We start from the raw sequence: 27,219 nt of genomic DNA, 5'->3' as shown, positions 1-27,219 counted from the left end.
GCCAACCAACTTGTGGTTTCTGTGGGAATAAAATAACAGAGCACAGGTACAGCTCTTGGAAGCCTGAGTGTAATAGGAACTTCAAATTTCAGAGGGTGGGGGCAGGTTGTGTAATAGGAACCCCATATTTCAGAGGGTCGGGGGAGGTTGGGGCATTCGTTCATGCCCTCCACAAATTTCTCTTTTGCTCCTGTTTCTGCTCACAATCCAGATTTCTCTGCAAAACATGGAAGACCTATGGAATATGTCTCTCAGGGTCTGGATAGTTAGAGAAACGCTAAGACTTTCAGTCTTTCAGTGATATTTAATACAAATACTACAATCAAAACCCTTTTTCTGTCATCCCTTGTTTAATGTTCAGGTCCCAAAACATTTTACCCCAATCACCCTTACAGTATGCTTGTATTTCTGCTTGCAAACACTGCAAAAGCTTCGCCACTTCCAATCTCCCAGTGTGTGTCCTGCTGTTCATTTGTGCTCCATCAGGAGGCCTCACTAGGATGCACATAGGCACATCTTCTGGAGGGACTTCTGGAGGGAGGAACCACTGCATAATGAACATACTCGGAGTCTAACTGTTATCTAAGTGTGACTAAAATTATTAAAACTAAATCTTCTAAAGCCTTTTGAACTTCAATCACATTAGTACGTGTGCGTGTGAGGGCAGTGTTTGTGTTAAAATCCTGATCAAAACAATACCTCTTATCACTAAAGCATCTCACCTTATACATCTGTTTTTTTTCCATAAAACTCTAGGACCCAGCATATCAGTACTAACTAATTTGGTAAACACTGGTACATAAACTGCTGAGAGCCTAGAGCATAATCATTTTCCCCCCTTTTCTCTACTTTAAGAGCTCCAACTTAGTTTATTGGGAGAAAGTGACTCAATAAAGATAGCTCCATAGACTGCTAACATGCCTCGTGTTCACAGTGTGTGCAGTTCAGGCCAGTGGCTTCTCAGGAAGTTTCTTAGTAAAGGAGGCAGAGTCAATCCCCCAGCTCTCATTTGTGCTTGATCTTTTCTCACTCACTTCCCTATTCCTTCTGCCTGGACCATGGCACAATGGCAGGAGGAAAGGGAGTCTTCTTGTGACCATGAAAACAGAAGCCACATGGAGCACAGCACAGAGCTAAAATCTTGGCCTCTTGCCATTCTTAAGAATCCATGCTGGATTTTGCTACACATACATTGCAGTTTTCATGGATTTATAATCCAACATCTGAACTGTAAGAATGCACTTGTGAAAAGGACATCAAATATATATCCATAACCAAAAATGTTTATCTATATCTAGATATAGCTATAGATCGGTGGGCATGTATGAAGATATATAAGGATAGATGAAAATATAATCAAGATAGAAATTAACAAATATAATCATATCTGTTATTCATTTGTTTTCATTTGTTAACTTGCATCATTATTTTTTAATAAAAAATAGCAATTGCATATAAAAAAAGAAGAAAAAATCCTGTGACAATGAGCTCTGGACTGAGGCAGCTCAGCACGGCCTGTGTGTAGGCTTCACTGCATGTTGTATTCCTACCTAGAGCAGCGGACAGCTTTACAGCCAATGTAGACACTTTTTCAGGAGAATGTTCAGAATTAATGACCAAAAAGATAGTACAATCATTTCATAAATTATAGAAATACAGATCATGTGCAGAGTATATACAAGTTCGTAATATTTGAAAAATCCTTATGTACTATTTGCCATTCAATAGATTTCCAATGTCATTTATTAAGCAAACTTCTTGCTTTTACTATATTATTAAAAACAGTCATTGGTACACAGGACAGGAACCCAGTTAGAGTTAACAGTGTATTGCATTAAAAATAGGAAGGAAAGGTCTTACTGTAAGGAAATAATTTAGGTATATGAAAACCAAAAAGAGAGAAGATAGAATTGGAAAAGAAAACATTTACCTAATGATAAAGGAGAAAGAATCAATTGTAGTCAAATGAGCATACTGTATACAATCTAATCAGGGAAACTAATCCTTAGATGTGTTATTTTCGAAACAGATTGTCTAATGGAAAAAAGGCAAAATCTCATAGTGACGTGCCAGGAGCTGGGCAGTGTGACCAGAGCTTGTCATCTCAGGAGAGCCAGGACAGCTTGAAACTTTCTTCAGGAAACTCGCGTAAACTCTTCTAATAGCTTCGCTGGATGAATGGGACAGCCTCAGCTTAGTATGATAGAATGTGGTCTAGTTCACACAATTTAAATCAAATACTCTAGATTTCTTTGGCATCTACCATGTATTAACTGCTGTGTTGGGAGGAAATTATAAGCATGAACAAAATCCAGCCTCTTACATCCAAGATTTAGGATCTGAGAACAAGTTGAAACAGAATCCAAATGCCTGTGATAAAATATGGTATAATTTATCATGGAAATTTTTATAGTATTTGAAATGATAAAATGTTTTATATTTTCAGGAAGCACACATGTGTAATGGGTAACTCAATGACAATTCCAGGGATAGATGCTCTATGTGATAGCCTTTGGACTCTAGAAAATGGTAATGATCTTCTAAGCTGGTGCAGAATTAGGGAGGGCAGTAAAATACATAAAAATACTCATACGATTTGTGGCACCTTGCATGCGAACCATAAATATCTGCAAATGAATAAATAGTATGCATGGAAAATAGTTCACTATTAGGCCCATGTCATGTCCATGGTGGTTTACCAAGAGCCCTGTGTCATGTGCTGAGAGATTAGAGTGGGGGACTTTTACATTATCAGAGCAGAGGATATGACATTATCAGATTAGAAGGGATTAATGAATAGAGACTATAGGATAAGATCAGGAACAGCAGGTAGGAACTCTGAGCATGACAGGTTAAGATAGATAATTTGAGTTGAAAACCTGTTAATCTGGGTTGAGATGCTTCCGTAGACAACTGAAAGATACAATCAGCACATAAGAGAAAAGAGAGGCTTGACAGGGTTTTGAGTGGGCACACACAAGTCTATAGATACCACATATTTATGCTAAACCTACATTAAGACATTGTAGGCATTGGAAAATGGAAGATAACAAGGCAGTAAGGAGTTTATAGTAGCTGATTCAGCTGCATGTATACAAGAATATAAGTATGTATAAGAAAAAAGGTATATGTTTGTATGTGGTATGATGTGTGTGATATGATGTGTGTGGGATGGGAAGAACTAGAGGCACTTGATATCTCTGCTTATGTCATAATTAAAAAAGGAGGGCAGGGTGTGAGAGCCATTGAGGCAAACTACATTTTTGAAAAAGTGAGTTTTTTATTTAGGGTTTCTGATATCAAAGGCAAGCTTAGTATGGATAGTGGTTAATAGCTGAGGCCATTAGGATGCATCTATCTATCTATCTATCTATCTATCTATCTATCTATCTATCTATGTTTTTACTTAGTATAATATAGAATACATTTATAATAGATAATTTTATGTGAGATGTTGTATTAGCGCAAACAAGATTCTGGTATTATTGTCTCAAATCATTTTGAAAAATAATATGTGAAATAATGGCATCTCAAGAAGTCTGAGTATGGCTACTTTTTCTTTCATTAACATTTAAAAATGAAATGCATAGAATAAGTAAAATATCTACTGCTGTTGAATCAGGAGGCAACCCGTGGTAGAAGTTCAGCATATTTTCATCAGGTTGGAAAGCAGATGGCTGGGGTGAAGCTCAGTCGTAGAGTGTTTGTCTATCATGGGTGGAGCCATGGGTTGGTTCAGTATCTACTACCACAAAAATCAATCATGCTACCTCAGGCCTACAATCCTAGCATCTGAGAGATAGAAGCAAGTGGATCAGGATTCAAGATCATCTGTGGAAACAGCAAGTTCAAGCCGGTGTGGGCTAAGTGACAAAAAAAAGATTAAAAAGAAGAGAACAAAGTCTTGGAGAGATGGTTCTGACATAGGATATCACGGGAATTCAAGTTCAATAATTTTTATTCACAGAGAAATATTTTCCTGTTTGAGAGAAAACGGAATTCGGGGTTCTGACACTCAGTCTCAGACCAACTGAGTAGAAATTTCCTAGTGTCTTGACTTTCACCATCCAATCCTCTCCCTACATTAACTCGGAGACTGAGCTAGAATGTAGTTTCTTTTTTCTCTTCTTCTTCTTCTTCTTCTTCTTCTTCTTCTTCTTCTTCTTCTTCTTCTTCTTCCTCTTCCTCCTGCTCCTGCTCCTCCTCCTCCTCCTCTTCCTCCTCCTCCTTCTTCACTAGCTCTTGTAGACCAGGCTGCTGCGAACTCACAGAGATTCACTTGCCTCTGCCTCTTGCATGTTGAGATCAAAGGCATGCGCCACCACCGCCAAGCTTGCAGTTCCATTTTTTTTTTTTTAAAAAAAGGATTTCAAACAGTTTCTTGGGTTTGAAAACCAAAGTCCTAATTGTTCTCCAAGATATTTTAGGGAAGTTATTACAGCTATTGATGGTGGAAATTCTAAGCCCAATGATAAAGAGAAGCTTCTCAATGAAAATGTGCTTTGGGGAAATGATAAATTCTGTATGGTTTTATTATGAATTAATGTTTTAAATGTCCGTTTCATGATTGGTCTGTAGGGAGAAGGAAGTATAGACAAAAGACTGCCATTTGTGTTTTTTCCCCAATGTTTTTGCAGAAATAATCTATCTAAGAATTTAATTTAATCTCTCTGTGATACAACAGATTTTCCTCATGTCAGCACATAGGAACATTCGCTGTGCTCCTGAGTTTGGCACTTGAGAATGTGCAGTAGCACCAGCAGTGGAGGATGTCAAGGTGGCAGCTTTTGCAGCAATGCAAGTGTTAGCATCCTAAGTGTAAGAATTTGTACACGGTGCAAAGGAATTTTGTGTTATTCAAACGCTTAACCACTTGCTAAACAGGTTTTATGTGGATTCCAATAAAACTAAATGACAAAACCTTAAAAAAATAGAAAGGAAAAGAAAAAAAAAAACTACATGCTGTTAGTCATATTTGGATGTGATTCCAGACCAGCTGAAATCTGAATCTAGACAGAGGATTTCTATCTGGAAGGATTAAGACCTCAGAGATGAACCCTAGGGCAAAACTAGTCAGTGACTGGTAGTTATGGAAACAAAGACTCCAATCCTCTATTGCCCTTCTACGAGGCCCCTCAGCTCTTAAGTCATTGCCTTCCCCTGTATTCTTCAAGACAAATCAGAGTTTCACTAAGACCTCCGAGACAGTTTAGGAAAGTCAGTTGATATTTATACTTAAAAGGTAGAATATACAAGGTAATGAAGGCTCTTAACTCTATATACTATATCAACACAGACAGCACAGGGGACTTCCTTGGTGGAATTGGATATTCCCAATAGTTGCACGCTTGTAAGATCTAGTAAACCAGAGCCTTAAAAATCCTACCTGTTGAAAACACATTTCATTGTCTGCATGATTCTAAAGTTACTGTGTTATACTCCTGTAGAATTCCTCCAGGCATGAAGCATCCAAGCATGATAGACTGGAGCCTTAAAATTCCTAGTTTTTGAGGACCCATTCATTATCTGCATGATTCCAAAGTTCCCGTGTCATATAGAATTCTTGTAGAATTCATTTAGCTGTAAAACATCCAAGCATGCCGAGAGGCTGGACCATCTAGTCTGCTGACCTCTTACACAGATGACCTAAATCTCCTGCATTTGCGGTCACTATTGTCACTACCTGTGTATCCTCTGTGGTTTCAGTGACACAGTTAAACCTATCATATTTTTAAAAGGCAGAGATGAACAATGTGCAAAGTTCTATAGAATATTGTAAAGCTGTTGTTGTGTTACACTTTGTATAGAACCATGGTACTTTCCTAGCGAGGGAGACCTGTTCTTGGAAGAAAAGCTGAACACCCTCACCAGATACTGCTGAAAGAAAAATTTCTCGAAGTTCAAGTTCCTGAAGATCTCAAGATATACACCTTGCGAATTTCATGGGTTTACTATAATTATTTATCATCAGTAGTTTCTTCCTATCTAATCAAAGTGTACACTTTCATTTTTAAAACACTTTATTATAAGAATTTATTAACATTTATTTAGTGTTTTTGAGAAAAATACCTTAGTGCCCAACCATAATTATCCCAAAACTCAAGTTATGTTCTCATAATTAGCTTGTATGATTTTCATATTAAAGTAGTGACTTAAATCCTGTCGGAAGAACAATTCATTATTCATTTGCTTCATCTTTTTCAATGGCGTGCTACCAAATCCAGCATTATTAAAACAGCAATAATTAACATAGCAAAAGATGCACTTAGAATAACTGGTCATTAATATAACTGTCCCGAGAAATTAAAGCTTGAATATTCATTTTAATATTTTGGGAGAGTTCTAAAAGTCGTGGCAAATGATCACAGCATTCTAGTGACCTGTAAGTTTCATAAATTTTAGTAGGAGGATATTTCTAGTATCATGAAAATGATTCGGAGTCTAGATTTTTCTAAGCCACAGAGAATCAGAATAGTATGACTTTCATACTGATACTACAACTTACTTCAAGTAACATAAATTTACAATGAAACACTGGACACTGGGTGAAAAGAATCAGCACAGTTTCATCATTTATGGATAAAATTATGACTAGAATGTCCTTTACGATCAATTTAGAATTAGTTATAAGTTTTCTCCTTTCTATGCAAGAGAACAAAGGAGCAGAAAAGATTACACGGTGAACACGTAGTGAAGGAAGAAAGAATACAGTAGAGACAACGAAGTAGCAGGGTGGTATTTAGGAAACGTAAGTGCAATGGAGAACCCAGACTGATAGATAAGAATAGAATCCACAAAGGAAACACAGCCTTAAATGGAAGTGAAATTCTAAATAATTTTGCTTTTTGTCTCTAATCATGTACTCGGGCTGTTCACCATGCTGTCATTCAGCTGAGCTTTTACAACACTTCCAAACATCTTAAGATAAAATTCGAAGACTAAGTCTTAAATCCTATAGAGAGGTCCCATAACAATATTAGTGTTTTATTCCTTTCTTGCTTTCACTTTAGTTAAGATAGAGAAGTCCAGGGAATATGTACTTAAAATCCTCACAGATTACAGAAAGAAACAAGTACCTGGGTAGCTAAGGAAGGAAAAAAAAAAAAAAAACCTAACCTCTGAGAAAGCAATTTTCTTCCACATTTAATTTACACTATATAATTTTTCTTTTGCAACAACCTGAGAAGTAAATGTGAATTTATTAATTCTCTATTTTCCTGTGAACATTAATTTGAAAGTACGATGTTCCCATTCATTGTTGCCTAGGTAAACCTTGCTGATCCTCAAAATTACCTGCAATCAATAAAGAATGGGGTATTAAAATATCAGCATTTAACTTAACTAAACAGTGTTCTGGTTGTTGTAGACATAGGTTTACACACAAGATGGCCCTGTCTTTGAAAAATTCTTCTTTTCCCGAACCTCCTTAATAACTCTAGTTCCAAGCTGGCTGCTGAAGTCTCTTCTATTTTTCCTTTTACTTCTTTTCTTGATCATAGCCCAGCCCCACTGTTCTATACTTTCTGGCTAGCTATGACATGAACAAACTTCCTTTGCTGCATGCTTCCTAAACCATGATGCTCACGGGACTAAGCAATATACTGAAACATTTGAAACTGACAGTCAAACAAAGCTTCCCTCAGTTCAGTGATTTGTGTCTTTAAAATTTTTAGCATTATTATTATACTCTGTGTGTGTGTGTGTGTGTGTGTGTGTGTGTGTGTGTGTGTGTGTGTGCCAGTGGATACTCATAGAGGCCTGCAGAAGGGTTAGGTCTCCTGGACCCAGTGGCTATGAGACACAAGGAGATGATACAAGATGATAACCAAACACAGTTCCATTTTCAAACTTTGAGTCATCGCTCTGGTCTCCCTTCCAGTGGTTTTTGCTAGGCATTTAGTAATAGTCAAAAAACGTAAGTAAAGTAAGCCCTTGATGCCACTCTTTCTTTCTTTAATTATTTTTGTTATCACATTTCCATGCTACTTCCACTGTTAACTAGATTTGTGATTTCCCCTCTGCACATCTTTGATGATATCAGTTAAAATCTGCTCCATCAAAATTCTCTTTCTTTATTCAACTATTGAGTCTCTTTTCTTTACAGCTGTGTGTAAAAATTCCCTGGTCAAGCAGCCTGGATTGACAATTTCTTTTTTGAAGTGCTTATTTTTGTGCTTATTCACTCTAGCCCAAAATTTAGTGTTTTGGTTATGAGTCTTAATCCAACCTCAACTGCATCATAAACCACTGTGCATTAATGTTTTCACCACATGCTCACTGATGGCATTTTATGCAAGGGCCAAGCCACACAATAGACTTGAGCAGAAAATTCATGGCTCCTCTGCTGGCTCCTTTCCTCTTTTGTGATAAAGAACTCTGACAGAAGCAGCTTAAGGGGAGCATTTGTTTTGATTCACACTTCCACCATGGCAGAGTAGGCATGGCAACAAGTTGAGGAGGATGGGCATATTGTGTCCACAGTTGGAAAGCAGAGACCATGAATGCTAGTGATCGGATACCTTTCTCCTTTATTTGCAAATCTAGTCCCAAGCCCATACAGTTCCTCACAAGTATGTCCAAAGGCTAACCTAATTAAATAATCTCTCAAAGGTATATCTGGCAGCCTGCACGCTAGGCAATTCTAGAGCCTGTCAAGTTGACAGCCAACACTAACCACTAGTTCTTGCTACTACAGGGCAGTCGAGTAGGAGAGAAAATACTAACTAGAGTTGTACTCCGTGAATGTGAAACACACTAACCTGGAGAGCCTGTAGCAGAAGACATCCCCTGTAGTCCGCTAAACATTCACAGTGGCTTTTAGACTAGTTTGGAATGGTGAAAAGAAAACGAAAAAATCTGAACTATAGTCCACATGTCCTAGATGTGAATTAACTAGTAAGGTCATGGAGTTTATTGTAAAATGATGAATTATTAACTTATTGCCTAAAGATTTATGCTATACATGATATTTAGTATTCTTTCTATTTCATGCAACAATTTTACAGGATTTTAATTTCCAACAAGTTAAATAACCAACGTCTTATATGTGAGAGCCAGACTGGGGACGGAAACCTGTTACTCCTTCTTCGTGTCATGAGTGGACTTTTGGGAAGTTTTCCACACAAACGCACTTTGAAATGATAGGCTAGGTACGCCCAGATATTTTTCGATTGGAGGTCAGATTCAAGCAGCTGTCCACCAGTGGAAACAGCATGCTAGTTAAAGAATGGTTTTAACTTAGACCTGCTCTTCAGGCTACCTTTAAGAAATATTTTCTACTAGCACGAAAATCAAGATAACACAAGACATGATCTAGAGTGTGCATAAGTTAAACCTTTAATCATTTTAAGATCAAGTTGCAATGTATCTGGCTCAATGCATATTTTGTCGAGATGAAGATACATTAGGGAAAAACTGACTAAATTTATTTTTTATGTTTCCTACAATACAATAATTTCCTCTACTGAAATCTGTATGATTTTCACATAATTCTGTTTATTTGGGAAAATATTCCAAATTTCTACAACTAGAACTAAAGTTAAAAATGTTTAATTTCAGGTCTTATTAATACATAAGTAGAATTTTGTCATTTCCTAAAATATACTTGGCCACACCTAGTTCTATGTCCCATAAAGTTAGTATTTTCCCCAAAGTATATTATTAATTTTAAAATTATAACTTTCAGTCTTAGTCCTGATAATTGATATAGAACATTAATTACGCAGTAGTTGATTGCAGAATGCTGCTGATGTTAGTTTCACCATTTTTTGATGTGAGGGATAAGATCAAGGGATAAATGATGCAAAACTGCATTATATCACAACATATAAATGTAGGTTGCAAAAATATACAGAAGAATATAATTTTTGTGTAGCTATATGCAATTTCTAGTATCATTGTCTGTCCTTTAGTGAGATAAAAGGCCCTTGAATGTTGGTAAACATTTTATTGAAAAAATAATTCCCTAACACACTGGATTTAATTATTTGACTCCAAAGCATTTTCTGGTTGTGTGATGCTACCATGCAGATGCTTTGGTCCTCGAAAGGATCAGTGTAAAAAAAACTTAAGATGCCATCACTTTCTTCAAAAACAAAACATATCTTTAATCATGGCACATTAGAATTAGCTAATCTGTCCAATGTCTTTAAGGATGTTATGAGACATCTTCACATTTATATAATGATTTTACGGCCAAGTCAGAATAAGATTATTCTGTCTAATATACTTTTGCTTTCAACTAATCTACTTTTGCACTTCTTAAGACATACTTAGAAAAATTAGTAATTTTAATCACCTACTGAGCACAGATATTTTATATGAGATATGAACCTTCAGTGAAGGTGTGATCACAAAGTTGTATACTGATATTCATCTGAGATAGCAAAGCAATGGCATTTACCTTAAATTTACGTCTCTGCACCGCACAGCTGTTGGAGAACCACAAGTCTGTCTCGTGGCTGTAAATGTAACAAGAACAATAATGCGGCCAGTTTCCAGATCTAAACTGAGTTAACTAAATATGTCATTGGTTATTGATAATGTATTTTACAAAAACAAAGTTTCAGATTGTTGAAGTGTGCATGTGTATGAATGCTGTGTGCGTATGCGTGTGTGTTTATTCCTCCGCACGTAAAAATTAGTTTCATGAAACTGAAAGCATTAAATCTTTTTGTTGACTAAGTGTCCTCAGTAGGGATCGCCATAAGTATATCATGTATAGGCAATGCCAGCCATGACAACAAACACAGCACGCGTGAAAGAGAGGCCATCTTCACTGTTGAGTCAAACTGCTTCCTGTGGGGTAGTAAACGTGAAGAAGAGCCATGTGGAGCCGCTCAGGTGAACTTCAGCGGCCTGGTGCACCCCAATCTTTGTAAGTTACCCGTCAGTATCTCTGTAACTGATACGCTCACTGCCTGGACTTATTTAATTAGTTCATCATATAACGGCTAGAATGTGTAAACATACTTTAAATATAAACATTCAGATACTTATAAGGGAAACCGAGGTCACGACTAAAACTGCTAATGAAGATGGTCAGGTGACGAAGCATTTCTTTCCTTTGCAGTACACATGCTAATATCGATGCCACCTGTATCACAGAAATGGGAAAACATAGATGAAAGGGAGCAGAATGGAAATACTGTCGTGACAAAAACTGGCTGTATCGCGCCACATTTCAAATGTGGCCTCACTTTTTAAGACATAAATAAATTCATGTGAAAGTTAAACAGGCAACTGTTTACCGTTCTTGTGACTTGAGCCATCAAAGAATTGTTATTAGAGCTGTATTTTATTTCAAACTTTATAAAGAATCTGCTTGAAAATAAAATTTTAAATAATAATAAAAAAGCATTTATTCTGGTTCTCTAAGGCATCATGCCCGACATGGCAGGAAGCTGTGTTATACAGGGGCATCAAATACCATGCCTTGCAAGTGTTGTTCAGCTTTTTCAATTAGCAGTGAGAAACTTAAAATATGACAGATATCGACTACATGGAAAAAGTTTTGTTAAATTCTGAGTCATTAGTAGAAAAACAAGACTAGGAGAAAGTCATATACAGACACTTTAAAATATTAATTTCATATCACATGATTAAAAATTCTAGCAAATACATTGCAGCTTTAAAAACAAATACAATTGATGTTAATAATGTTTGCAGAGGCCAAGATGAGCATCGACTAATATCTCTGTTTGAAAAGAGATGTATAAGCGAGTGTGAATACTGCCACGTTCTGATTAGGCACACAATACAATCTCTTCATGTCTACAACTGCTAAGCTTATCAAGTACCATGAAATATTAAAATTTCAGTTTCGCATTGTATTAATTACAGTGCACATTTTTTGGGGGAATGTAAGTCTTCATTAGTTCTAATTTCTCATTCATAAAAATGACTTCTCATTCCTGTGACATTTTACGTAATGATCCCATTACAGTTACACATGATACTAAAGCACTGTAGTCTCATCATCTAGACAACGGAGCAGATTCTCATGCTCATGAAACACACAATACAGGTGACACAGGAGAGGATCCAGTGTGTCAGCAGCTGCAGTTGCTAAGGGCATTTACAATGATTTTTACCCATCTTTCATGCTGAACCAAGGAAATTTAGGATTTCTTCTCAGAACTGATTTATATAACAACTGGCACACATACAAATTCTTATTTCAGAGCCACAAATATTACATTGTACATGTGAATAATTTAAATAAAAATTCATCATTTTAGTTAATCAGAGTATCAAATACTGACTTGTATTTTAACAAGAACAGAAAAAAAAAACAACACACAACCAAGCTGTTGGTTCCACAGACACCCTGATACCCTGCAAGGAAGACGCATCTACTGACTGAACACTGAAGAGGAAGAGGCAACTCCAAATCTTCTCTGTTGTCCAAAAATATAAAATATAAAATAGGTGATAGTCTTGTCTGACTTTTGAAATAATAACTTCTTTCTAATCTTTGACTTATGCTGTCAACATCAAAATTATGTTTTCCACACAATAAAAGAAAGTGAAATTTCCACCCTGTAGCCATCCTGGAGGTCTGGGCTCCATTGGCTGTCACTGAGACCCTCAAGGAGTCAAGTGTTAAACTCGTTTCTATCAATGGGACAGAAATATGAGAGATGATAAGGAAATGTCCTCCCCAGGATTCCTCATTAATTAAAACAACATACTATGGAATTGTTTTAAAGAGAAAACGTTGAAAAGGATCTTAAAAACTGGAAGTTTCCATGAAACGTTTTTGCTTTTACAGTCATCACAGAGATGTGGCCTTTAGACACTTTGGGTTCCTTTCTTCTCCTGCAATAAAGAACCCTGATCCAAAGAAAATGTGTCTTTATCTCAACTTTGTTTAGGGCCTATCAATTTATTTTCTTAGTAACAGGAGATTTCTGGCTTCTGGGGATCAGTAGTCTATAATTTTCTTTAATAGAATCTATGCTACAGAATACCATCACATAAGAACTAGATGATAACCTCTACATGTGAATTTTAAAGTAGTCAAAGCCACTAAAAAGAGAACACTTGCTTAAATAAATGTACACAAAATGACTGCTTAACCAACACTAAAGCTTTCCGTGTTAGACACAAATGTATATAAAAAATGCATCAGGAGAAATTATCACTTATATTTTTCAAAATCTCTGAAAATCATTCTGAGAGATGTCTGTAACATCGTGAGAGATGTCTGTCTGTAACATCGTGAGAGATGTCTGTAACATCGTGAGAGATGGCTCCCCAAATCTACATTGCATTTACTAGACAACCTGAGAATATACTTTAAAGTACTTTCCCTCAAGGAAATATTCCATATATCTTGGTTAAAAAGACTATGAATAAACACAATGGTTATTGTAACACAAACTTTTTTTTTCAGCATGAATGCAAACATCAGTTTCACAGAACAAATAGTAAGGAAGGACAACAAACTCTAGAATGTGTTTGTTCAGTGTAACAACAGTAACAGGTCCTTGGCAAACTCACAGATTTTTTTTTTTGAAATCAGCTAAGATTTATGCATTTGTCGCTTCTCACACAACATTTTACTATGATTTTGCTTTAATTTCATATTTTAATTAATTAGTGAGTGAAACCCTGTTAAAATCCACAAAAAATATTCACAAAATATTTTATGCTTATATGTACCAAATTCCTACTTTTTTTTTTTTTGGCAAAGAATGACCTTGGAAACTTTTTGAAATCCATGCTAACAGTGTTTGTAAATCCCCCTTTACAAAGATTCCATGAATTCTCTTTTGGAAGTATCAATATATATATATATATATATATGCAAATGCTATAATTTATTTAATAAACAGAATGTGCTTTGCACATCTGTCATTGTTGTGAACATCATTAAGGGTATGTCTCAAGGACAGGCAAGCGTTACTAACCTGCAATGGCCTCTGTTTGTCACTGCTCTTAGGAGATTTCAGCCCACTTGTTTGCTGCTGTAACAGAAGTTGTCTTGCTGCCTGGAGAGCCTGAAAATAAAAAGGAGAAAACAGCTAAATATTTTTTAAAACGTGGAATGGCTGTCCTTACTGAATATAAGTGAGGACTATCAACCTTCTTTACACCATTATTCCTTTTTTACTGATATGTTTGAAAAACTTTACAAAACATACCTTCAAACTCATGCAGATGCATGTAACCCTGCAGGACATAAATCTAATTTGTTGAAAGTGCTTTAAGAAGAGAAAATCACCAACTGCATCAATAACCTCATTCCCACAGAACTTATCTCTGAGTGTTCCTAAAATGCCCACTCCCTTTCAAATTATCAATTTGCATTTTCATATTACAATTTTGAAGCCAAAGCAGCAGACATCAAGTGTTACCGGAAGCTGTAATTAAATTTGACAAATCAACATCAGATTATCTTGAAAGTGAATTAATAAGGATTTTCACTAAGATTAAAAACACTTTTTTTTTTGTACTTACAAGTCAAGGGGAAAAACCCTCTCCTTTGACAAAATACAGAGCAGTTTTAATGCCAAATAAAATTGAGTGGGTTTCATTTGCATTCTTAGTAAAATCAGAGAACAAAGAAATTAGCACTCAACCAATCAGGTTTGTTTCAGTGTGTGACAGAATACCAATCAAAACAGAAGATGTTTTCATTTATTTTTGTGTTCTCTTATCTACTCAGAAAAAAAAAAAAACATAGAAAGTAATGTAAGCATGCCTTTTCTTAGAGAAGGGACAGGTTGGTGAATGGACTATATGAATTTACATAAACTAGTTTCAGAAACCAAAATACATTTTACATTACTAAAAGGGTTAGCACTATTAAACCAGTATTTTTTTTTAAAGTTCTTCAGACCTCCTATTTAAAATTTCCTTTTATCCTGAGTTCCATGAACCGGACTAATGACATTTTTTGATATATAAAACTAAGTCGTTGTCTGACATTGTTATTCACTGTTTTTGAATCCAGAATATTTTTCCCCATTGTGGGAAATCACAGATCAATATTCTTCTATAATAATTAAGATTTTCAGCTGATAAAAAGTACAATTTTGATTGGGATCAATGATCTGGTTTTGGAGTGAGTTTCTAGTATCCATGACAACAGTTGCTTTGACAAGATGTGCATATGGCTTTACACGCCAGCTGGTGTGAACAATGTTTGAACTACTGCATTGAGATGCTGAGCAAACAGAAAAAGTTGCCACGTCTTAACCCTCAGGGAAAGCAGTCATCCCATGATCAATTATGAAAAGACAGAGAAAGGGCTGCTACAGTCTGGCTCCAAGCAAGTGTTCTGAGAAGGCAGGCAGACTCAGAGGCCAGAGTAAACAAGCTGGATGTGCTAGCACCTTCTAACAACCCTGATTTGTCTTCCCATCGCAGGATCTAGCACCTTTGTGTGCGCTGCTTTTGCATGTGGAAGCCCACTTGCACATAGTGATGATTTTTCCTTTTGGGCGTCTGTGTGCTTAAAAAAAAATCAAACAAACAAAACAAGAAAAAAAAAACAGAAAAAAAAAACTTTTCAAGTAATTACAAGTCAAACTAAGTATTACTAAGGATGGCACATGAGTGAGTTCAGGCAACTTATTACAGGTTCAATACGAGGATAAACTAAACATTCATTCCATAATTATCTTATTGTCATAAAAGTCACTGAAAAAATTTCACTGAATACTTTATAATATACATTTTCCCTTTCAATTCTGACCTAAAATATAACTATGAGAGGCAACTTTCAACTGATACTACCATAGTGTGGCTTGAACTATACTTATGTAAAAGAAATCAATTACTTTCGACATGATTTCCCCTTTGAGTTCTTTCTCCCATATATATAATAGATATAACATAAATATATATTTATATATATCCCATATTATAAAAACAACAACATATATGTGTAAAATGTTTTTAGACTATTCTAACCACAACTCCTTAGAATCCTGGGACAATAATGATCCACACTAAAAGCAATCATAGAAACCATAAAATATGATTCCCTCATTTTAATAAACGGGTGAAGAATAAGGTCTAGGGTTGTCATTTGCTTTGTTTAAGGCCATGAAACTATTTATGAATGTTATATTCCAGGTCACTTGGCTTCCAGGACAGAATGCATTTTATTGTCCCATATCATCTCTATTCTGTCTAAGAAATCAATCTCTAATTAACAATGAACAAAATTCCAGGAAAAGAGAATATCTAATACTATTATGAATTACGTCCACTTGTAAAGATGACAACTCCATTTTTTTTCCAGAACTTGGAAGAAACACATAATCCTTTTATACTTGAGTTTTCAAGGTACCATAGTAAGTGTCACAGAAGGAAGGCATACTTATATATGGATAATCTTGCATTTCATACAAACTCCACTGAAACCTAATAGATCTTTAAACTTTTATAATATCCTGATCATCAGGTCAGTCATTACTAGCACAATATCAAAATTTTAGAGCTAGACAATATCTTAGTATATGTCACCTCTAGGTTTTTTGTTTTGCTGTCAAATAACTGAAGAATCAACTCCCTAGTCACTAGACTAATGTCTCAAGGAAGTAGGAGAGTCCAGTCAGTTACTCATCTGGTTCCCAAGCTTAGGGCTTACTTTGCCAGCATTTCTGAATGTACCTCTTCTTCTCAACACCAGCAGTTAGTCATTGTCATATGTGAACCCCAGTGCTATAGAAAAATACTAGACATTTGGATGTACTAGAACCTCTGTTCATGAAAGTATGACTGGACAGAGACACACATCTTCATTCCTGGTAAGGGAGTAATAATAATATTTAACAGGAGGGCTGGTTAAAGAATGCTTCTTCAGTACTTTATATTTCATATGTACTTAGAGTATCTTCAAAATGCTTGAGAATCATCTTCCAATACAAGTGTTTATGAAAAATGAGAGTCACTTATCTATCTCCACATGTTTTGGGGAGTGGTAACAATTGCTATAAAAACTTAAGAAGTGGAATAACAAAAAAACAAGCATCCATATGTGTTTTAAGCCTCAAAGTAGAAATTCCTGACATTTTGCATTCAAGCTGCATGCACCATATGACATTTTTATTCCCCAAATTCTGGATAGTTTTTTAGGACTACATTTCAACAAACAGTTGCACAGAGACATTTGCCTGACCTTTGCAATTTATTATAGTCACTAGTCAAAAAATGAAAGGTTATGAAGTAAAACACTTTCATTAATATAAGGGACTGTGTTGAATTACACAAATTATTAATTTGAAAAATCACATGCTCATTAAATTTTGATGAATAAAAAAGGTAAATGCCAGTTATCCTCATGAAGTTTAAGATCCATATAGTATCCATATGCTCATCTCTTCTCTAGAATTAATTTGTAACGGAAACCCAAAGCTTGTTTACAATTTTTTTAAAATAAGACTGAACCCTTTTTGAATAAGTAAGAGGAACGATCAGGAAGGCACCAGACTGAGTTTGAGTTCCAAAAGCACACTGGTTTTGAATTAAGGATGTGCATTATTTAATACAATTAGCTAATATTAGGAAGGCTACAGAGAATTAAGATTGGATACTCTGAAAATGGAATAAGATGAAATATTTTGAGAAAAGAATAAAAATATTTATAAATAAATTCAAGTTAAACTTTTGGGAGCAATGAAGGTGTAAGGAACATGTCTTCTAGAACTGACTTCATTTTGTTCTTTAAAATATTTATTGAAAACATCAACTCTATTATTGCACAATTTTAAGTAAGCTAAACTTTTGTAAGTGGAGCAAAGTTCATGCATGTCACTTGTCTCACTCGGTATTAACCTCATGTTGTGACGAGTCTCACAAAATGTAATTCTATGGAATCGGTCACTGTGAAAATTAATTTAAGAGGAACAAGCTCTGTGAAATGTTAGAAAAAATTGTCAGGTTTTATCTTCTTTCTTTTTTTCTTTCTTTCTTCCTTTTTTCTTTCAAAACTTAAAATTTTTAATAGAAATAAAATTATTTGAGCACAGTTTGGAGATAGCCAGAAAACCTAAATGTTGAGTATTTTATGGTTTATAACTGACTCTTTTCCCATAAGTAAATATATATGTACATTTGGCGGAAAATAGACATCATTCATATCCCTACCCATAAAAATAGGAATGCTTAACCTATCAGCCTGTTGCATTTGAGACATTAAAATGAAAAATGACATCTATGCCCATTAATATCTTCAGTGTATAAACAGCACAGCGTGACACATTCTTGAGAGCTGAAGGCTACAAAATCGCTCTGAAACATAAATAACAAAGCACTCAGAAGCATATTTGATGTTGATGTTCATCGCTGAGAAAAACACTCCTGCCTAGGCTTCTTATGAAAATAGAAACAGTCCAAATGGATCTCCTGTAATTGGTTTCAGATAGCGAGGTCAGAAGAAATCCGATACAAGAACTGACTACGTGGAGCAGGCAAAGTAAGAATGTTTGCACAGGCACTCCCCAGTCTACTGACAAGGGTTGTAGACTTTGCAGATAAACAGCACCCCCCCCCAAAAAAACCTCAACCAGCAGAGCATCCAGGCTTTCACTCATCAAAGTCCCATCTTTTCATTTTTTTAAAAAAACACATTGTGCATTTAACACTCTATTCTGAACACAGAACATAAAATGTCTCCAAACAGAATTTCATTCTCTGGCTATTTTTCCAACTGTAGTTGATTAGTATACTTAGATTATTTATCAAAGAATATAAATCTCTATTCTGTTTTGTCTGTCTTCCTGTTATGTTCACACTAAAGAGAATAGACTGATAAATGTGATCTGAAGTCTCATAGCGTTATTTAATAGAAGAAGATTAATCATCTAATTGTCATAACCTATTTTCAAACAGCAATCTATCAGAGTGAAATTATGCATCTGTAGCTATTGACCCCTCATTTGATCATTCCTGATATGTAATTAGGCTAAGTTTGCTCGAAAAAAGATAATTATTAAAATATTTTTGAAATAATTATTTTCTACAGTACATTTGTATAAAGTTAGAAGCTAAATGTGTGAATATATTGCAATCATATTGTGAAATGGAGAAAAAATTGTCAAGCAAAAATCACTGAATTTGTAGACAAAGTAAGAATAAGTAACATTTTGTCAAGCTTCCTGTTTACCAATCAGATACCAGGCCTTTTTGGTTTCGAAGATTCACTGGACAGACAATCAAGGCAATGCCTTGGATCCACAAATTCATCTTCAGAAATAAAAATGAAGCCCTCATGAGTCCTGTCCAAACTCAGCATTCAGTGTGCTATATAACACAGCTTTAAAATCTTCCCATTATTATGAAATGGGAACAAACGGCTGAGATCGGTTTAGTTCTCTCTAATCTGGAATCACACACTCAGTTTGAAGTGACTGAAACTTCAGTGAGCTGGAATTCAATGGGCTGCCAGAAATAGTACCAAGTGGCATGCTACACATTCTCCTTTCTTCACTCTTGTGTTGTCAATGGCAATGAATCATTCATGGGTCACACAGTGTCATACTCATATTAATCTCAATACTACTAACTATGAACCATTCACGTATAAAGGAGTTCTGCTAACTCTAAAACTTTCAAATATGAAAGGTAATAATAAATTACAACCAGTTTTTAATAAAATTAAAATTCTACACCATCCATTTGACATAGTACATGCTCCAGAAATCAGTGGCTTACTTGTGTTTTCTTAGTCATTATTTTCTGTATGATAAAATATTTTATTGTATTTTCAAGCATATTTTGAATTTGTTGAATTTATTTTTTATTTTCAATATATTTTCGTACCTTTACATTGTGGGGATAACATCATGTTTTCAAAATTAAAAACAACGGTGTGGTTGTTTTGTCTATGGGTATGTCTGTGCACAACATGCATGCCTGGTCCTGTAAAGGCCAGTAGCGTGTGACAGATCTACCACCGCCCCTGAGAAGTGGAATTCCAGATGAATACAAGCCAGCTCCTGGGTCCTGGGAGTCAAACCAGCAGCTAGTGCTCTTAAGCCCTGAGCAATCTCTCCAGCCTTAGGATCATCTTATTTGGATGTTGATGGAAGATTAAGTGTCTCATAGTATGTATTACCTGAAATGCATGCTGTAAGATTACGAATGTAAGCTATTACTTGAATAATCTTTTTCTGGATTTTTCTTGTCAATTTAAGAGGACAATTCTAAATATATTTAGAAAATAAATATTTTGAATCATAAAAGACACAAATTTGAGTTACTATTAAAGTTTACATATTTGCCATTAGTCACATCAAGGACCAAGCCCTGAAGACTTGTGGAGACAGAGGCCATGTGAAATTCTTTCTTTCTTTTTTTTTTTAAGACATTATTGTTTGAAAAAGAATATCTTGTTAGATGTGGAAAGGTCACAGCAGTGTTAATTAAAAATAGGAATCACAAAAGATACCATGAACCTAAAACTAACTGGACTAAATACGTGGCTATAGGATGAAGGGCAAGAAGTTAGTAAGGACTCCAAAATGCAAAGCTTGTATCTGGGTAGGAGATCAACAGCCAGATAGGAAAAGGTTGCAGAAAGAAGTGGATTGTGGAGAGGGGATGGTGGTGTTTTATTTCTCTAGGAATCTCTAAGTTTGCAGTGGCCAGGAATAACTGACTGTATTAGGAGAAAGATGGGTATTTAAAGAATTTGTTTAGGTCTCGGATGAAGGAGATGAAGAAAGAGAAAGGCCCAGTCAAGGACTATATTGAGAGAAGATGCAAAAGAGAGGCAGTGAATTATAAGTCAAAGTTGTCAGTTAGAGGTTCTGAATTAATTTTTTTATGACAAAGAACTATGGGTAACAGTAATGTGCTATACACTGCAAAAATGAAAAAAAGAAAAAGATTTTACATGTTTCAAAATGAAGAAAATATAAATGAGGAGATTAAGCCATATTAAAACATTATACAAAGTCCACATGCAAGAAAACATCTTATGGTACCACCAGAACAAAAATTATGTTTTTATATATCAATTTAAAAAGTAAATTTAATAAGAAAAAGCCATGCCACAAGTGTTAAGTTTGGGATTACCACATGCTAACTAATTTCATCATAATTTCATACCCAAGACAAATGAAAACCAACATGCCCACCAACAGTTGTTTATAAATTTATGTAACAACTTTATAAAAATGTCAAAACATAACTAACTCAATTTTTCATCAGTTCATTAATGGATGTATAAAATATAGACTATGAAGTGAAATAACAATTTCTGTACAGAGAATATAATATTGATACATGCTACAACATGGATTGATTCTGAACACATTAGGATACATAAAAGTTGTCAGAAATTGCATGCTGGATAAACAGGCGTGAATCAGCAATTTCTGAGGTAGCAGGCCCAAGCCAGTGAGCTCCACCTCAGCAAGCCCAAAGCAGCAACCTCCATGGGAGCAGGACTGAACGACCCCTGTATTGGAGAGCAACAGCCAGGAATGCTGATTAACTTCCAGCAACACTGAGTAACCTCTGGGATGATTGGAAGTGTGACCCTGACTGCACCCCGAGGAGCAACCATCTTAGCCTTGGATCCACTAGCACCTGAAAGATTGATCACCAGAGACAGAGACCCAACTACACTAATCAGAGGAAAAGATGGGTAGTCAAAATAAGAACACACTCAACACCACGAAGAGCAACATGACACCAATAAAAACTAGTGACTCTACAACAGCAAGACTTGAACATCAAATATAGATGACAAAAAACAAAATGACCTAAAAAATAACTTTAGGAGAATGGTTGAGGCCCTTAAAGAGGAAATGAAAAATTCCCTCAAGGAAATGGAGGAAAAGACAAAAACAATTGGAAGAAATCAACAAATTCCTTAAAGAAAACCAAGAAAAAAGCAAACAGATGAAAGAAACTTTTGTGCAAAAGTCCTGGAACAGGGGAACTCTAGAGTGACAGAATATATATTAATGGAAGTCATGAGTAAGAGGATAATGAGGATAATGGGTTTTACAAAAAAAGAAACAAGCAAGTTTGGAAATTAGTTCCATGATGTTGCACACATTGAGAAGAATCTAGAAAAAATTCAATTGCATGTTTATGTATAAAGTATACCTCATAAAAATCAACTGTGGAAGGAAATTTTGAATACCATTTATAGCTACTAAGATCTCAAAAGGCTAAAGGTTTATGATTGTTCTTGACTTGAGAATCTGCATGTGAGTTGCAAATATCCATTTCCATACTGGAGCCAGATTGTCAGCATCACCAGTTGCAGATGAGGTGAAACACAGGCATGTGTTTTGATAAATTCCATGAAGATGACATTAAAGAACAATGACAGTGTGATATCTATCTATCTATCTATCTATCTATCTATCTATCTATCTATCATCTAATCTTTTTAAGCAAAGGAAATTTGACAATGACATTTAGTTATAGAGAGGAGTCAAACTTTCAATAGATATGGGAATTTTGAAAGCCTCCTGATAGGAGGGGATGGTAGTTTAGCATGAAAAGCAGGAGGTGACAGATAGGATAGGAAAGACGAAATGCATCATCCAGGAGACAGACTTAAGTCAAAGAAAAAGGTAACCTCAACACACAGCACTGCAGAGGGTAAGGACTTCATGCAGAACGGCCTCAGTGAGAAAACAGATTGACCAACATTTTGTATGAGAGAATGAGAAGGACACTCTCTTATCAATTGTTCAGGATATACAGCAAATAGGTTTTAAAAAAGTAACCTTAAAAATGTCTTTGGAGCATGAAATGTGCTTCCATAAACATTGATACTTGTATCCATGGACATCTTTCAGACAGTTTCCAGAGCTATAGAAAGAGCTGCCTAGGCGTCCACTACTTTAGTGTGCTGTTCTCTTTACTCAACCAGTCTTTGGAACTTCCACCTGAACAAGGGACCCAACACCTCTAATTATGTCAAGGTACAAAAAATGAGTCACTTACAATCTATGCTATGCTGTTGTACATTCTGAGGAATGGTTGGTTATCGTTAGCTTTTTTTTTTTTTCTTTTTTTTGATTTTCGAGACAGGGTTTTTCCGTAGCTTTTGGTTCCTGTCCTGGAACTAGCTCTTGTAGACCAGGCTCACAGAGATCCGCCTGTCTCTGCCTCCCGAGTGCTGGGATTAAAGGCGTGTGCCGTGCGCCACCACTGCCCGGCTATCGTTAGCTTTTTAAAGAAACAAAAATTACTTTTGATTTCAGTATACTAGCAAAACTATGGAAATTTTCTCTTTGAAACCAAGGAATATAGATTAGCAAAAATACATGGGCTCAATTTCAAATCTTTTATTTCTTCTTAATTGATAAGCATGATCAACATAATCACACAAAAACTCAAGTTGACCATTTATTAAATGTGACTAAAAATATTTGACTTTGCTATGGATTATTAGTGAAATCAAAGGGGATAACATATTTCAAAGTGTCTTAAAACTAAGTATAAATTCGTATTATTCTAAGAAAAAAATTGAAAGTTTTCTTTAGTGTAGGACACCAGAAATTTGAAAATGTCTCATAGATTTTATTTTATATTGACTATGCCATGTAGGTATGTACACTTTAAATAATGAACCCAACATACTGCCTGGGTTTCCACTACTTCAAACTTCTGTCCTCATTACTCAACCAGCCTTTGAGTAAAGTTTTAGTGAACCCCACAAAGTTTACCTCAATATTTATTAAATATTCTGTAACCTAGGTTTTTCTATAGGTTAATGTCCTATTGGAAGGAAAAAATACTTTAATACAACAATGTCTTGTGCCATTTAAAACGCTTGCATTTTAATATCCTTTGGGACTCTGTGGGCTGGGGCATTGTCTGCTATGAATGCGTTCTTAGGATACACTTGATCCTTCTTAAGCTGGGGGTCAACATATTTTCATAAACATACAAATATATAAACAACAATGCCTCTTCCCAAGGTTTGTTGTTTGTAGGAAGAAAGCCAAAATATGCACATATGATCAAAACAGTACAAATGTATACTGTATATAATTAAAGGGAATTAGAAGATGGGAGTGTGGGGGTTTACTAAAGCAATAAAAATGAGAACACTCACATTGAATAGGCATTTAATATACAGCACCTTTCATTCTTCATTATTATATATGTCACCTTACCTCATTTTCAAAACATCTTTACCGTAGACAAATAAGTTGAGACTCAGGTAATTAAGTTGTGTGTCCTCACCGTTTCTTGTATATATTTGAAGAGCTATCTAACTAAGATTTGACTCTCATTAGAAGATGGTATCTCTGGAGTTCATTTAAGATACCAGAAAGAGAAAAAATAACTATCAAAGATGGAAAAATGTTAATAAACATTGATCATAACCAAACACAAAATAATATCACCTACTAAGCAGCACTGTGTGCTATGTGTTATGTTTGATTAGGTCAGAAATAACTTGCCAGGTAAAACAGAGAATACCATGTAAAATATGAAATAATTGGTATTTTGGATAACCATATTTGGTGCTCTCAGCTAGAGGTAGTAGAGCAGGGAACCCTGACTGCTCTTTGGACTGGAGAGGTAGGGGGAGAGGAGTAAGGGGAGGGGGAGAGAAGTGGGAGGAGGGGGAGGGAAATGAGAGGCTGGGAGGAGGCAGAAATTTTTTCAATAAAAAAATATGTCACCAGGATATTCTATTCCAAAATAAAGGTAAACTTTATTGTGTATCTCATTAATGGAACAACATTTTCACGTTCATTAGTTCTAAAGTCATCTTATCCATATTCAACAAGTTAGCCAAAACAAAGTGACTTGTGGTCTTTGGATTTTTTCCTATGACAACGACTCAGGTTATACATGGATGGGCAAAGATCACGGATCACAAGGAAGAAAAATGCCTCCAAATATTTAAAAAAGACATGATAAGAAAAGGAAAGGAAAAGTTTCTTTCAGAGTACACCATCTAGCTTTTTGTAGTCGGAGGCAAAGATAATAAAAATGCAAGCCTTTGCTGCTGCATTCACCCTGGGCCATGATGCTGCTTAGCAGCCAGGGACCCTGAGGCAAAGAGCATGACCCTGCTTGGCACCTGCAGGAGACAGGGCTCCAGTAGATCTAAGGAGAGAGCCTCGCAGCAGAAAGTCTAGCACAAGTGCTCAGACACCCAGTAGGTGAATCCCAGAGGACAAGATTCATTTGTGAAAGTGGGTTGAGATAATATGAGTTCAAATTCTGCAAGAGAAAGCTGCTAAAGTTAGAATTAATAATGTTAGAAAGGAAATGACAGAGTTGCCAAAGGGGCCTCATGAATTCCAAATTCAGCACCCTTGCTGCCATGCATAGTATGTGTGCGTCTCATTGCTATTAGGAGGGCCTATAAATACCTCGCTTCTCATTCAGATGGAAGCAGATCATTGGTAGTGCTCACAACATCAGACATAATGAACCCTGAAGTTCTTTGAATAATTTTCAGAGTGGAGTTTCAGTTAGTCCAAATATTTTCTAAATAAATTAATGAACTATATTTATAATACAATCGTGGAATCTTGTTTTTTGTTTATTTATTATGGAAATTATGAAACAAATATACGCATGCACATATATATGTACACACACACATGTGCAGATATATCCTTCATCCTTGTTTAATGCTTGAAAGCTAAAGAAAATTTTCAGAGTTCATGGGCAAATTCACTTTAGGATGGGACCCAGGTATTATATCATTTTTGTTCCAGCTAATGCATTTAGGTTACATTATCATGAGCATATATTAACATTATAGCCAAATGTTCTTTTGAGCAAAATAAGACACAGAATAATGGTAATATTCATGACTTCATTACAACAACAACCTAATTGATATTACTACGAGTTTCCTGGTGTTTCTTCACAAAATTATTTTTGTCAAGTGCCCTGGATTTCTAGACATGTAATGCAAGGTTAAAAAGATACTTCTAGTTGCAACTCATTGACTTTACTTAATTCTATGATATATATCTGTATAAATGTGCATGTAAAGAAACTTTAAAAAAAACAACCCCGTAAAATGATACCCATTGGTTGATATGAACATTTTATGAATCAATTGATAATAAAGTCCAGTACAGGTCCAGGCTTATATGAAATGTCTTGATAGATCATAGTGGTGACTACTATTTGGTTTTACTCTCTGTCTAGTTTCAATGGCTAAAATAGATTGAAGATTGACGTGGCTGCACCCAGAATTAGCACAGCCAATATTCTTTATAAAACGTAAGTTTACTGCATGGCCAAATTTGCTAGGGTTATATTTCCAATTATTTTTAACATCTAGTAAATCTTCACATTTCAAGACTAAATAACATTGATGGACAACAAAAGATGCTTAATTAAAGCATATATCCTTGGACACATCTAAACTGGTGACAGGGATAGCTTAGCCTATTCCAGATTTATATCATGTAACTTGTGTACTATAGTATAAAGAACATAGCGTTCCAACACGTAACAACTATAAAAGCATTTTGCACAGTTGATCCTCTAAAGATCTCTAATCTTTGGCTAAAATAGTGCAAACATTTCATCATACACTTAAGATATGCTTCCTTTATTGAGATATAATAAATATGTTTTACCCGTGAGTTGTACACAACGGTATTCCTTATATATGCCCATTATTTTCAAAAAATCAAAATACAAAAAATATTACTATTTGTCCTAAATCTTGTCATTAGAGCTTTGATTATTTTAGTCTGTTTAAGCAACAAGAAAGCCATTCTCTTGTTGATTGCCTTGGGTGGGCTACTCAGTCTAGGGTTAGTAACCCACCTGGCAGTCAGTTATTCCAGGGTCACGGAGAGGCACCACCTGGAAGATAATGGGCTAGGAAAGAGGAAGGAGGCTAAGCGAGAATTCTTGTCAAAGCCTCCCTTTATTAGAGACGGGGTACAACTTTTATAGGGTAAAGAGTTGGGGGGTGGGCGCAGGGGCCTGGGCTCTTGCCACGTGGTTCACGTTGGTCACATGGTCCGAGTTGGTCACGTAGGCAGGAGGTTGTCTTCGGTCAGGTCACTGTAGGCCAAGAAGTCACTGAGTTGACACACCTAGATCCCTAGATAGTTTGGAATGTGGGGTGGGTTCTGCTAACAGATAGCTCTCATTAACAGCCAATTTGGGTGTGGGGTAGGCTCTGTCAATAGAGTTATTCCTAACACAATTAAGGGTGTGGGGTTCTCTGCAGACTCCCCAGGGTGATGGTTTCTGCAATGATTTTAGGAGGAAATTGGCTCCTGACAGATCCCCCTT

The 27,219-nt window shown here is 35.7% G+C and overlaps 1 protein-coding gene across 1 annotated transcript in view; it reads right to left on the bottom strand.

Annotated features, from left to right (window-relative positions):
* Foxp2 (forkhead box P2) overlaps positions 1-27,219 on the bottom strand; it is a 494,130-nt gene that overhangs the window by 139,231 nt on the left and 327,680 nt on the right. Inside the window, exon 5 of the mRNA XM_041675445.1 lies at positions 13,914-14,003. Coding sequence (XP_041531379.1) covers positions 13,914-14,003 — 90 coding nt within the window. The remainder of the gene's footprint in view (positions 1-13,913; positions 14,004-27,219) is intronic.

Source organism: Microtus oregoni, unplaced genomic scaffold (assembly GCF_018167655.1).
Source record: "Microtus oregoni isolate MIOR12 unplaced genomic scaffold, Mior012 000026F_ref0000081, whole genome shotgun sequence".
Lineage (NCBI taxonomy): Eukaryota > Metazoa > Chordata > Mammalia > Rodentia > Cricetidae > Microtus > Microtus oregoni.
Note: the sequence above shows the minus strand (reverse complement) of the source record. Positions and strands in the feature narration are given on the sequence as shown.